This window comes from Terrapene carolina, unplaced genomic scaffold, assembly GCF_002925995.2.
Source record: "Terrapene carolina triunguis isolate 2854851 unplaced genomic scaffold, T_m_triunguis-2.0 Scaffold629, whole genome shotgun sequence".
In the NCBI taxonomy this organism is placed as follows: domain Eukaryota; kingdom Metazoa; phylum Chordata; order Testudines; family Emydidae; genus Terrapene; species Terrapene triunguis.
In genome coordinates this window covers 15,920,174-15,934,672 of record NW_020664980.1, presented here as the reverse complement: position 1 = coordinate 15,934,672, position 14,499 = coordinate 15,920,174, and the positions used below count along the sequence as shown (strand labels likewise).

Here is a 14,499-nt window from a genome sequence, read left to right as displayed (position 1 = left end):
CTAGCTGTGAAAAACCCTAGGACTGGAGGAAGTCAGAGTGAAATGGGAAGAAAGTTTGATGGGATGAATGGGAAAGCTCCGAACAGAGATACAGAACGCTTCAGGGAGGAGGGAGGGGAAAACGAACAGCTCTCCAGATCCAGCTCATTCTCCCTTAGAATCTTGGGGTGCTGCGCCCCACCATTTCTCTGGATCTGCACACTGTAAAGATGGACACTCACCTTTCATCTGGTGAACACGCCATTTAAAAACGGACCCAAGCGGATGGTGCGTAGAAGGACCATTTCGAGTATTCTTCAAAACGAAGACAAGCACGGCGCTACAACAGGCACATAAGAGGAGTCAGTCACAAAATAAGAATGAATCAAATGGAAAACAGTGGATTTTACTGGCTGGCTGCCCATAGCAGGGAAAATCCCCCATGATGGAAGGTACATTATCCTCTAAATAGAAGGCTTACGAGGCTGGCCAAGTGAACACATCTTATTTAACAAAAGTTTTCTTTACATACCATTGGAACATTTCTTGGCTTATACCCACTATGCTACAAGAGGCCTTATGTCATAGGAACTACTCATCCAGCTAAGGAGTTGGTGGGACTCCTTTATTCGACACAGGGGAATGGCATTTTTCCTCGCCCCCCTACTTCCCCTCCCATCTCCGCAATACTCTGAGTCCTGGGAACAAAAAGTCAGCACTGGGAATCAAAGTGAACCCAGGTGTCCTGTGTAGCAGTGAGAAGCACAACATCTAGATCATCCCAGGAACCAAATATCCTAAGCCAGTCACTGGAAGTGAATCCCATTCAGAGAGGCAAACAGAGGGAGTGTGGGGCTTGTTGCTAGATAGATCATTTATTAAAAGTGAAACTCAGGCATTTATATCTTTGTCTGACAGTACAGAGTTAAAGTCTCATACACGGTGGGAGCAGAACATTTTCTACATCTCTGAGAAAATTATACAGTTTCACTATAAGTTACTAGAGTTACGCTGACAGTACACAGCTATCTTACATCAGTAAAAATACAAGCTATCCAAAACATTTGGAATAAGATCAGCAGAACATGTGGGAGGCTATAAAGAAAGGGGGAATGATTGTTTTTTCTCCCAGTAAGCCTGGTACAGAGTAAAAGGATTTTTTTTTTTTTTAAAGTTATCCGATATGTGTCCTCTTGGTGTTCTGGCTGTGGAATGGGACAAGACAACAAATGAAAGGCAAAACACAAACCTCGCTCTTAAAAATAACACTGGAAATCTATTAAGTCAGAGACCTTAAGAACCTATTGCAACCTATTTTATACATCAGACCTGATTGTAAGTGAAATTCAGAATTTAAGGCAAGAGCCCTCCCATTCCATGAACACTATTTAGTTACTTTCAAACAGAGCTGTGGGTAATGCGTAACATGGAAGTGAGAGCAGGGGTTTGTTGCAGAAGTGAATGGACTATCTGGTGCCATTAAGAGTCCCGTTTAAAACTAGAAAGCAGAAACTGCAAACTGAACTCTACCACCTCTCTTATGCTTGATAAGCCCTAGCTGACATGAAGAAACAAAGAATATTCTATTGTCTCTCCATGATGGGCCCTTTAGTGAATCCACTGGGCAGTAAAATGGCTCCCACCTAAAAGTTTAATGTTCCCTCATCTCAACAGTTTAAACTTTAAAGAGAAAACGATGCTAGGGCACTGCAGGAGTAAGAATGGTTTGAAACAAAGATAGAAAAGATTTTGTTTGATTAAGTCCCCCTCCCTGACCACCTCCATTTACTTACCATCATTTCCCACTGGTATTTACATTAGAACCTACCAACAGAAGTAAAGTGCATGGCTCACCCTTTCTCCTCCCCACTACATTTGTGTTTGGCATAAAACACTCATTGCAAAATGTAACACTGTTTAGGTGACTCTTCCTTCACACACACATTTTTAAAAAGCTAGGTTTTCATTTGGACCATGTCCTATTTGGAATTCTCTTTGCTATGCTACCTAGTCTGAACTATGTTTGCTGTGGGTTACTTTGGCTTTAGATTTCATAGCTTGTTTGGATAAGAAGTCATCCTACTGACATGTCTGACTTTCAAATGCCAGACAGGTTTTTTTAGTGGAGTTTTTTGGTTGAGCTACACATCAAAAGAGCCTCCAACTTTCCTTAGAAGCATGCCTGCAGGTACCAGAGAATTAGGTAAAGTCAGGACAACCTTTATCCTCCACTTTTCTGAATCTTAGGATACGTATACACCACAGCAGTTAGAATGGCACAGCTATGGTGCTGCAGTTGTGCTGTCTGTAGCACTCTAGAGTAGATGCCTCCGACATTGACAGGAAGGGCTTTTACCACTGATGTAGGTAATTCACCTCTCGGAGAGACGGTAGCTAGATTGATGGAAAGAATTCTTCTGGTGATCTAGCTGTGTCTACAGCGGAGTTAGGTCGACCTAACTATGTTGCACAGGGCATTACATTTTTCACAGTCCTGAGCGATATAGCTAGGTTGACCTAAATTTTTAATCAGGCTTTAATATCCAAAGTTTCTAGCAAAAGAAACATTAAATATTACTGCAACAGTTTGCTCAAGATATGCAGCATTCAAGATACAGAGACAAAACTAGGCCTTGAAAGATGAACACAGAACATCTAAGGACAAAGTGCCCCCTAAGTTCTTGCCCGCTTTATCAGCTGCACTTTCCAGTCATCACAATGCCACTGCCCCCAATTTAATCCTATCACAGTACACTTCAAATTCTCTTGCTTTTTCCTTCACTGAGCTGAAGGCATGAAAAAGGTCAGTGATTTTTTTCTTCCCCTACAAATACTAGTGACCAGCATAGGACCACTACACAGGATGAAATTAACCCACTGAAGAAGCCTGCAGGAGGGACTCTGAGTTCCATCCTAAGGGCTTAGGGTCTGATCCAAACCCTAATGAAGTTGACAGGAGTCTTTAATTGGATTAGGTTCTTATGTGGACAGGAGGGTTTCCTATAGGGCCTTCTGCACTGGATGAATTCCACCCACAGGACTTGGAACAAATGATATACTACTACTAAAGTGTGCGCACCATGGTTCAGTTAGATAGCATTTAAGTCCCATCTGTGAAATGCAAATTCTGAAAGTATCAAGGTAAAAACGTACACCTTGTGTGAATGAATCACGTCAATCAAAGCATTTCTGCTCTCCTGAATCTTAAACAAACCCCGAAGTGCAGAAAAATTCTGCTACCTCAGCTTTCACATCTCTGAGGCTCAAAAAATATTTGCTGTTGAGGATTTAAAAAACGTTGGACAGTATCATTAATTAGCATGCAGCATAATCAAATACACACAGTGGCATTACACAGAACAATTGCATTGTTGCGTTTCTGGTTATTAAAGTCTAAATGCTCTGAGAGCCACAGGCACTCTGAACATAGATATTGCTGCTGAATTGACGTGTGATGTCAGTTTCTAGCATGGGGAGTCACATGAGTGACCAGTCCCTCCACCAAGACACTTGCTCTCATGATCAAGGCTTGTTACTCTAGCTGAGTTGAGAACAAGAGAATAAGGCATCTCCAAGTGTTTATAAGGCAATGGAATCCAAGGGATCTGAAAACCAAAGATTCCTCTGCTTCTTTGGTGTCCCTCCTCCAACCTCTCCACCTTATAAACTCCTGCTAATGGCTGGTAAACATCTTTCCATCACACCACCTTAGAATGAGATTTTTTTTTTAAGTATAATTGCTTAAGTGAAACCAACAACAATCAAATTTGATATCAATCGATTAGCTCAGAAAAATGTCCTGAATCCCACCTCTGCACAAAAACATTCCAATGAATACACCTGAACAGATGGAACCTGCCACCATATTTCCTTTGTAAAGAATCTATTTGCTGCTGAGCGGCTAAAACACTGCAACAAATTATTTGCTCTTAAAAAAACAAACAAACAAACAAAAAAAACCCACCACACCACATAAATTCCATTTTTACAATTTTGGTCTGGAAGTCAGGATGAGGCATAACCTACTCATAACTTGAAGACAGATTTTTCCTTAATCACTCTCCTCCGGCTGCATGCATACAAACTCTGCAGTTAATCATGCAGTCAGAGAAAAATACCTTCTAAGCATCTGTCCTGAATTATATAAATCAGATCAACTGACTGATACGGGGTTTTTATTTCAGCCTTCCAATAAGGAAGGGACCAGAATAATGGAGACTCTTAAACACTCAGGAAATATTGATGCAAGACATTTGCTTACCATTTCATACACTCCTTCACGGCTTGTGTCAAAGCCCCTTAGGGTATGTCTCTATTGCAATTAGACACCTGTAGGTGTCTAATTGCCCATGCCAGCTGACTCCCTAGGGACTGTTTAATTGCAGAGGTTTGGGCTCGGGCCTCACTAGGGCCCCAGCTCCAGCCCAAGCTCGAATGGTTACATGGCAATTAAGCAGCTCCCTAGCCCTAGCCCCACGAGCGTGAGTCAGCTGGCACGGGCCAGGTTTTTAACTGAAGGGTGGACATATCCTCTGATCTAAATAGCAAAAGGTTCTTCAAATTCATACTGAATTGAAGTCTGTGAGGACACTTGACACAATCCACATCGTTCAGAGATGCATCAGATTACAATGGAATACCCCTAGCACTAGAACTATTTTCTGCATGACACTGGACTTATTAAAAAGGCTGAAGTTTCTTGAATATCTATTTGGAACATAAGCAAACACGTGAAAGCTCTGCAAATAAACTCAGTTTGCTTAGAGTGGTGACCTTAATTATCTTAACAGACACTTTGGGAAAGCTTAAGATTTCAAGACGTTATTGTATGAACTGTCTGTCTTGCACAATAAGCAATACATACAATATTGAGCTGTGTCTCACGTTTAGCTATTCAAAGCTACAGCCGGTTTCTGCATGTTCAAACCCACAACGGAAAAATTCTAACCTAAGTTCTCCACTGTTCACTTTGCTGCTTAAGGCTTGTTTGCATATATGCTCATCAAGTGGGGCTTGGCATCTCAGAACAGAATAAAAAGACTAAAGTTAAAACAGCAGGGGCGCAGAGTGGTGTTTTAAATCACAAAGATTACCTTGAGTTGAATTTGAGGTCATTGGAAAATGACAGGTCACAACCCTCTTTAGGCTCCCTTTGCCAATTTTGTTTAGGCTGTGAAGATTTGTAGGAATACCTTGGCTTGAAATGACAAAAATGTGTGATTTTAACTTTACTTTTAAAATATGCAGTTACAAAGGACAACTGTGTGCCATTCCATGATCAGCATTATTCCTAGGAAACGTAAATTTAATGCTTATGAAAGGTGAGTGTTTTGACTCTCTGTCCATGCCAAAAACAGTTCAGGCAGATGCTGTTCAAATATCGCATACACTCCTGTTAGTACACTGGTGACATATCTATTGCTCCTAGAATGGTTTATCTGAAACTGAGACTGGAAGTCAGACCAATCTTTGTGCCAGTTTTGTGATGTGGACCTGCTGAAGACCAGATTGAGAATAAAGTTACTTGTGTGACATATACCTGATCTGACCCAGGATAAAGGCTCGTGCCATAAGCCATTGCTTCACCTATCCCCCTGAGCCTAGAATTCAAGAGACACAACAAAGACTTACGTAAATTAATTGGGGCATTTTTAACAACATGATCAAACCAGTGAATTAATTCATAATATTTGCCTAAATGCCACATATTTCCTTAAATGCCATAAGTCCAGAAAATGCAGATGTTCTCAAATGCTTAAAACAATTCAATTAAATAATGAGTTTTTAAATAAGGTGAAGCAGATGAAAAGGTTGGCAATATCAGTTTGGTTTCCATATAATATGACGTGAGAAATCTATTTTCAAACCAATCAAATAGCATTCACTGAGTGGATTTGGCGAATTGTAGCATTCATTCACAGAAGTTTGGGACTTGTAGCACTGACTCAGAAAAGGTGGAGTGTGTTCAGGTTGTGAGCAAGCTTCAGACAGACTTCTGACCCAGGCACCTTGATTCTGAATTATAACTCCACCGCTGTTCCAGTCCTGAGTCCAAGTGTGCTGCATGGTGGTTTTGTGACACAGAATGAGGCCACTGAATTCTTTTTACTTGTCACCTAAATCACATTCAGAAGCAGGCTTCCAGAAGTATTTTAACACACTGCATCAATGAACTCCAAAGCCACGGAGTCCTACTGATATCTTTAATTCTTCCTATGATCTTTATTCCTTCATTCCAATGTTGGCTTTGACTGGGAAGTAAGTCTCCTTAGGCATGTTGGACACATGTTTTCAGATAGTCCTGACCAAGAGTTTTTAGGCATTCACACACACTGCATTTAAAAAAAATTTACAATATAGTTGAACAGTCTTTATAAGCTTAAAATGCATGACACCACCTGTTCCTTCAATATCATGCTTATTCTCATCCAAAGGCCAACTCATCTTCATTCTAGTTGCTTGCTGCTTTCCGATTTCTGCTCCAGCCTGCTCTTGTTGCTCTTTACCATGTAGATGAAGTAAGCAAGTGTCTCCTTCTCGTTCACAGGGATATTTCTGAAGTGGCGGCTAATAGTCTAAACATTTAAAAAAAAAAAAAGGCAAATTCTTGAATTAAATGCAGAAATAAGCAGAGCTACAGTTTGGTCTTTGTTCATCCTGACATTGATTTAAGGCTGTCAAGTAAAACACACTTTTATGCAAACATGCACTGATTTGAACAGTCAGTCCTCATTTACCCCTTCACTATAGCTAGAATGTGCATATGAGCAGAGAGCGGTCTTGCTAAATCAACAATTTCAGCAGCCAATTCACAGGTGGAATTTGGAAGCCAGGAAGTCCTCCTTTCCTAGGAAAGCATTACAACAGGCTAGTTTATTAGTTAGTAGTAGAAACCACCCCCACAATCCATTCCGTGCCAAGTTTGCTTGGAGAGAGTTTCCCCACGACTCAATATTTTAAAGAAGGGTGAAGGAAGCTATCGCCAAGCGATCCAAAAGAGGTAGAGACTTGGCAATGTAAACAATGCAGCTTCAATGGACCTTTGTCCACATTAAAACATGTTAGGGAAGCTTTCATCAAAGGAACTGAAAGGGGATACACAACAGAAAAAAAGCTAGGGCTGCTACCTCAAACTTTGGTAGAAACCCTGGACAGTTAGGTTGCTTTTCTCATCCAAAGGATAAATCTAATGAAAAAAGGGTCTTGTTGGAGCAGGATTAGGAGATGTGCTTTCCCCTATGGTGGAAACATCTCTTTCAGTACCCAACACAACTCCAGAATTGGTTTTTGATGCAGGTTGAACAATATGAATCACTCCAAGAAGACTTATGGAAGTTTGAGTTTTCCTTACGGTGGGTTAGAAGCAGATGTCTAAGAGCCTCAGGCAGAAGTGATTCAAGCATAGGAGCTGGACGAGGATCCAGCGTAGGGTCAAAGCTGCTCAAACTTCACAGGAAATCTGGGAAGTGTGTGACAATTTTAAGTTAGGCTCCCTTTAAGGTTAAACTCTGCTTGCATAATAGTTTTGCTGGGGATACTACTGTAAATGTGCTTCAGTACATAGCGCTTGCCAACAAGAGGGAGCTGAAAGACTGCTTACTAGTTAGGTAGAACACTACAAATACATGATATACCAATGAGGAGCTACCTCCCACCCTTCACCTTGTTACTCCACGCCATACACTGTACAACATTATCAACATTAATTCCGTACTCTACTTTGAAAATGAGCAACGAAACATTTTACAAAGCTGCCAGAACTTTGGGTGCTGTATGGTGGTAAAAATCCAGGGCCTGCAAGAAACACACAGTGCCATTTCTGCAGAGGTAAGGTTAACCTGATGAGAGCAGAGCTTCCCTAGGAACAAGTTCAGGTGAAATCAGGGCAGGAGTGGGGATTCTGTAACATTGTCCTGAAGCAGAACTGCCTTGAACATTAGAATATCTGTTAAGGACACTACATCTATCTGCAGCACTGCTTGTATAAAAGAGCTACCCAAACTCTTCTCTCAAGTGGAGGACTGAAGGAGGAGACAGCTCTTTAATGGCTTATTAAGAGCATAAGAACGGCCATACTAGGTCAGACCAATGATCCATCTAACCTGGTATTGGGTCTTCTGACAGCAGCCAATGCCAGGTGCTTCAGAGGACATGAACAGAACAGGCAAGCACTGAGCGATCCATCCAGTCACCTACTCCCAGCTTCTGGCAGTCAGAGGCTCGGGATACCCAGAGCATGGGGTTGCATCCCTGACCATCTTGGCTAATAGCCATTGATGGACCTACCCTCCATGAATGTACCTAATTATTTTTTAGCCCAGTTTTACTTTTGGCCTTCATGACATCCCCTGGCAATAAATTCCACAGGTTGACTGTGCGTTGTGTGAAAAAGTACTTCCTTTTGTTTGTTTTAAGCCTGCTGCCTATTAATTTCATTGGGTGACCCTTGGTTCTTGTGGTATGTGAAGGACTAAATAACACTTCCTTATTCATTTTGTCCGTGCCATTCATGCTTTTAGTCCTCTATCATATCCCCTCATAGCCATCTCTTTTCCAAGCTCAAAAGTCCCAGTCTTATTAATCTCTCCTCATATGCAACCTTAATAATTTTTGTTGCCCTTCTCTGTACTTCTTCCAATTCTAATTTATCTTTTCTGAGATAGGGCAACCAGAACTGCATGCAGCATTCAAAGTGTGGGAGTACCATGGAATTATATAGTGGTGTTATGATATTTTCTGTCTTATCTATCCCTTTTCTAATGGTTCCTAACATCGTTCTCTTTTTTGACTGCCGCTGCACCTCGAGCAGATGTTTTCAGAGAACTAGCCGCAATGACTCCAAGATCTCTTTCCGGAGTGGTAACAGTGATTTTAGATCCCATCATTTTGTATGTACAGTTGGGATTATGTTTTCCAATGTGCACTATCAGCACTGAATTTCATCTGTTGTTTTGTTGCCCAGTCAATCAGTTTTGTGAGATCCCTTTGTAACTCTTCACAGTCTGGTTTAGACTTAACTATCTTGAGTAATTTTGTATTGCCTTCAAATTTTGCCATCTCTTTACCCGTTTACCCCCTTTTCCAGATAATTTATGAATACACTGAACCACACTGCTCCCAGTAGAGATCCCTGGGAGATATTGCCATTTACCCTTCCACATTCTGAAAACTGACCATTTATTCCTACCCTTTGTTTCCTGTCTTTTAATCAGTTACTGATCCATGTGAGGCCTTTCCCTCTTATCCCATGACTGCTTACTTTGCTTAAGAGCCTTTGTCAAAGGCTTTCTGATGATTCAAGTACACTAGTCAGGGGGAATAGCTCAGTGGTTTGAGCATTGGCCTGCTAAACCAAGGGTTGTGAGTTCAATCCTTGAGGGGGCCAGTTAGGGCTCTGGTGCAAAAAAAATAGTTGGGGATTGGTTCTGCTTTGAGCAGGGGGTTGGACTAGATGACCTCCTGAGGTCCCTTCCAACCTTGATATTCTATGAGTCTATATCCACTGGATCATCCACTGATTTGTTGATTCCCTCAAAGAAATCTAATAGATTGGTGAGGCATGATTTAGGTAAGCAAGGTATGTCAGGATCATGGGAGGAAAGAGAGAAGGGAAGGACTGGGTTAGTGACTCTGCCTTTAATATGAAGAAATGCAGCCCAATTGCACTAGGCACAGAATGGAGAAAAACTAAAATATGACATTTAAAATGAGTGTTAGATCATGTTGTATGCAGTGTAGTTGTGTTGGTCCCAGAATATTAGAGCGACAAGGAGAGTGAGGTAATATCTTTTATTAGACCAACTTCCATTGGCCAGAGAGAAGCTTCCGAGCCACACAGAGCTCTTCTTTGGGTGACCTGAAGAAGAACTCCATGTGGCTCAAAAGCTTTTCTCTCTCTCACCAACAGAAGTTGGTCTAATAAAAGATTACCTTGCCCTCTTTGTCTCTGATAGAACATGTGTCAGGAGTTTGGTTTTACAGCTGTCACCAATAACTTGAAAATTGGTAAATACACAGGACAATAGGAGTCCATTTTCTGATTCTATTCACTCTGCCATCATTAATCATTCACTTTTTAATGAAATAGCAGGATGGGAAGAAAGGAGTACAAACAACTACTGCAAAATGTTCCTCAGGATCCTTCTCATGGGAAGGAGAATACGCTTATAGCCTTCTGCTGGGGAAATTCACTGGAAACCAGCAGCAGAGCATCTGGTATGTACTAGTTGATAGAGTCAGTGCACCCACTAGTGTCCAGAAAATGTATGTCAGATTGGGGGAGCAAAAAATACATTTTTTTCCTGTTATAAAAAGCAACTCCCCACACCCTCGCTTACTTCTGCTAGCTGAGCCTTATTGAGGCCAGGCCTGGTCTGTAACTTGTAATGTCTTTTGTACCGTCGCAGCGTGTTCACTTGCAGCTGGAACAGGTCAACCTGGAAAACAGATGCAGGATGACTGGGGTGCAGATGTATCTGAGGAGAGTATCTCAAACTGGCACTTACTAACTCAACAGGACTGCTCTGTCTGTATTCAGAGCCACATCTGCTTGCTTTAGTGACAAATATAAGTCTATTTTTTATTCTTGTTAATGCCGCAGAGCCAAAACAGTCTCAGGGGAGAGAAATTCTGTTCTAGCTCATATACCACCACAGAACTGTTAGCCAATTTCCAGCTGTAAGGCCAAATTTTGCTCTCAATTACACCTCTGCATCCTCAGCAATCCTTTCACTTGTAAACGGAGTGAATCTGAGAAGCAAGACATTTACATACAAAGAGTCCCCCAATGCCATTTTTACAGAGTTGTTTTTCAGAGAAGAACCACACTAAGAATTAGAGAGTTCTTTGTTACAAACAGAAATCACACTCATTGCTGTTTCCCCGGTGGTTCCCACAGAGTTTAGAAACTTGTGGCTGAATACCATCTTATTACCCACTGAGCAAATGGCTCGTGTCACAAACTGTTGGGTTTCAGGGCTACTGTGAAGCAATGAACTCAACCAGGGATATTTCAAAATCTAAATGCACAATTTCTACAGAGTGAGTGTGAGAAAAAACTGCACAAAGGGCAGTCAAAGTGTGTGCTTCAATAACCGACCAGATGAAGAGAACTTTAAATGTAAATTGCAAAACTCCCTCTTATGTTTTAAATTATGCGTTGAATGTCACTTAACTTTTGTTATCTGCAGCATATGGCACAGAAATTTAATTTTGTTACTAATGTTTTTAGGAACTATGACGTCCTGCCAGCTGGATTAACTAAGCAACTTTCTAGCATGTCAGGTATGAGAAAAACCACTAAAGCAAATGAGCCAGCCCAGAAGGGCTCTGTTAAGTAATTATTTCAATTTATTATTGTACCACACTTAAAAGCGTGCTCAATGCCCAAAGTACACATAATAATATCACCAGTAGATCTCAAAGCACTTTACAAAGGAGGTCAGTTTCATAACCCCATTTTACAGACGGGGAAACTGAGGAATAGAGAAATTAGATTAAATAAGATAATGTGGCTCTTGTCTTAAAGATTTTATAATTTATTTGTTTCATGGTTTGAGAAGTATTATTAAATAATGCTACACTGGGATTTAAAAAAATATTGTACATATTTCAAAACTGCATAACATCTTTGAATGTTGCTTAGTTAAGACCACATGGGCTGACTCCATTACCATAGTGGAGATTCTGAAAGCTGTGACATCCCAGAATGATGTATGCTGGGTTGTGGCACCAATCAGGAATCATGCAGTAGGACTTGATGTGCATTAATTTTTTTTTTGAATAGTGTATATGCTGACTACCCCCTTACTTGTTGTTTAGGCATTCTCTGTTAGAACTGGATGAAATTTTTCAACTGAATAATAAATTTGCTGAAAAATGTAGTCTCAGGGCAAATGAAACTATTCACGGTTTTTGGTCAAATTCATAGAATTTTTAAAAAAATGTAAAAGTTCTGTTTTGAAATTTGGATAGATTTGTTTTTTAAAAAGCACTAAAAATAAAAGCAAATTAGTTTAGGGTCTAATGAAGCATTCTGTTTGACCCCAAACCAATTCTTTTAATTTTTGTTTTGGCAAGAAAAAAAACAAACATTTCTGTTCAAAACAAAATTAGTTTTTATTTATTTATTTAGCTGGGTTGGCCACTGAATTGAAAAAAATCAATTATTTTCTCAGTTCTACTCCCTGCATATAAAATTGTAGGCTTGGACTTCTTTTCCACAAATCTTTGCAATTCCCCTTTTCTAGAAAGTTCTAAGTGGACACGTATATAGAAGAAATCTAAGAAAGCCAGGAACTGGGTCATCTCAGGGTGACGAAAGAAAATGGAATATGCTCACGAAACAAAATCAGAATAATCTCGCTCAATATAAAAATTATTCCTGAAGACACTGTTACTTCCATAAGAATTTAGACAAAGTTTCAATTTTGGTGAAAGAAAGACAGTCTTCACAGCTGTATGAAAGTGCTCAAAAGTCCCTATTTCATAGATTTGAAAGGACGTTCACCTTTCCCCCCAAGACAATAAGGTTCATGAAATTTGAACACAGCAGACATTGGCAATAGCAGCCAACATCCGCTTGTGTAAGACACGTACCTCTGGGACATCCATCTCATGCTCAGGAGAGTCTCCTCCATCATCGCTAGTTTTCCTCTTCCTTTTGTTTCGCACACTCTGAATGAAATTCTTGTGGAAATCACAAATGTACAGGTGCCTTACCTAAGAGTAAAAAGTGGGGAAAAAGCAATCAGAGTAGTTATTGTATTAAAAAAAAAAAACAAAAAAAACCTGTATGAGAGTATGATCAATTATAAAGAAACAATACACAGTGCTAACGAGGCCAATTAAGGTGGAAGTGGCCTATTCTCAACAGTTGATTACTTTTGTAGTGCTAACGAGGCCAATGCAATATAAGTGGACCTTAATTGAATTGGCCTCGTTAGCACTGACCCCCCACTTGGTAAGGCAACTCCCATCTTTTCATATATATATATATATACACACACACACACACACACAATGCTTACTGTATGTTCCACACCATGCATCTGATGAAGTGGGTTTTAGCCCATGAAAGCTTATGCCCAAATAAATTTGTTAGTCTCTAAGGTGCCACAAGGACACCTTGTTCTTTTTGCTAATACAGACTAACATGGCTACCACTCTGAAACTTTTAAATAGAAACTTTCTCCATAAAGACTATGGCTGCTGAGCTCAGATGTATCCTCCACCCAGTGAGGGTCTCATTTATAGGCTTGACTGACAGATGTCACTTAACATTATCACTAATTGGCTGGCAGCAGATAAGCCTCCTGGATGCCAACCAATAAAAAAGCTTTCAATTTTTTTCATTTAAAAAATGATTGTGTCAACTGTTCAGTCTGATGTGACAGTTTTTAAATTATAGCTTCATGGGAACAGTTTGAAGCTTTACTAATGTAAATACCTCCCAACTGGTTGGGATTTGTGGAATTAAAGTTACCTCTTTAGTAATGACAGCATTCACAAGTACCTAACAGTGGCTGAAGTGGTACTACTGCCTCCAAAACTAAGAGAAAGTGGCCTTTTCTCTATCCTTCCACACAACATGCTCACCGGAATGCAAGATGCTCCTCCCCTAGCATGTACCATCTGGGAAGTCCTTTTAAATCTCACTACTTTACTAGCTCTACTTCTCACTTAATCACCAGTTGATCTCCCTCTCTCTCTCTCTTCTTCCAGACCTTTTCTCTGTCCTCTACTTCTTTTACGACATTGGGGAGTTATATTATTTAAATCTGTAAAATCGTTTGGAATAAAGCCTGCAAAATAAAGTGTCACATTAGGTATACCATACACACAGATCACAACAATTCCTATTCCTTTGAGAGAGGGAAAGAACCCTAGCATCGTCAATCCGGTGGCTTCAACGTTGCCAAGGTGGCTTCAATAAACACAGCTTGCAGTGTTCAACGCACGATGTCTATCTTCAGTTTGGTCCCAACCGCCATGCAATATCAGGGATGACTGCAGGCTGGTACCAAACTGTGGCGTAAGCTGCTGTGCCTGTAAAGCAGGTGCTGGGTTCCACCCCAGAAGAGACCACACTGCAGTGGCCCATGAAGTGGGCAGAGCACTGCAGAAGCCCTCGGGCTATAGAAAGGCAAGGCTACGACAGGATTCACAGTCGGGCTGCAACTCACACTTTTGTCAATGTCCAACTTGAGCTTCTTCTGGGAGATGCTCTTCTGGATCCTCTTGCTGAAGGAGGCATTGCCGGCCGGGCGGACACAGCGGTCCCCGTCATCAATCAGGCAGCAGCTCTGGCCGTAAAAGGGGGCAGCGGGGGGCCCATCCCGGCTGTCCTCCTCGGTGCTGAAGCCATTCATCGCCCAGCCCAGCCAGGAAAGTGATGGCAGGGAGGGAGATACCCGATGCCTCCCAAGGGCTGAGACTGGGATCCCGGCAATGAGAGCGCCTCCAACACCCAGCGCCCCCACGGGGCCCCTAGAAACTCCCGGCACGGTCCCAGCTCCCGGG

The 14,499-nt window shown here is 41.2% G+C and overlaps 1 protein-coding gene across 2 annotated transcripts; it reads right to left on the bottom strand.

The window, feature by feature from the left end:
* Positions 1 to 838: 838 nt before the first annotated feature.
* On the bottom strand, positions 839 to 14,445 carry SAP30L (SAP30 like). 2 transcript variants are annotated; one of them, XM_026659394.2, is made up of 4 exons: positions 14,163 to 14,445; positions 12,577 to 12,699; positions 10,317 to 10,415; positions 839 to 6,554 (listed from the first exon to the last, which is right to left on the bottom strand). In XM_026659394.2, the coding sequence occupies exons 1-4, from the start codon at positions 14,346 to 14,348 to the stop codon at positions 6,426 to 6,428; spliced, it is 537 nt and encodes a 178-aa protein (XP_026515179.1). In that variant the 5' UTR covers positions 14,349 to 14,445; the 3' UTR covers positions 839 to 6,425. The 2 variants fall into 2 exon arrangements, with proteins under 2 accessions (XP_026515179.1, XP_026515180.1); XM_026659395.2 differs by lacking the exon at positions 10,317 to 10,415.
* Between the last annotated feature and the right edge of the window lie 54 nt (positions 14,446 to 14,499).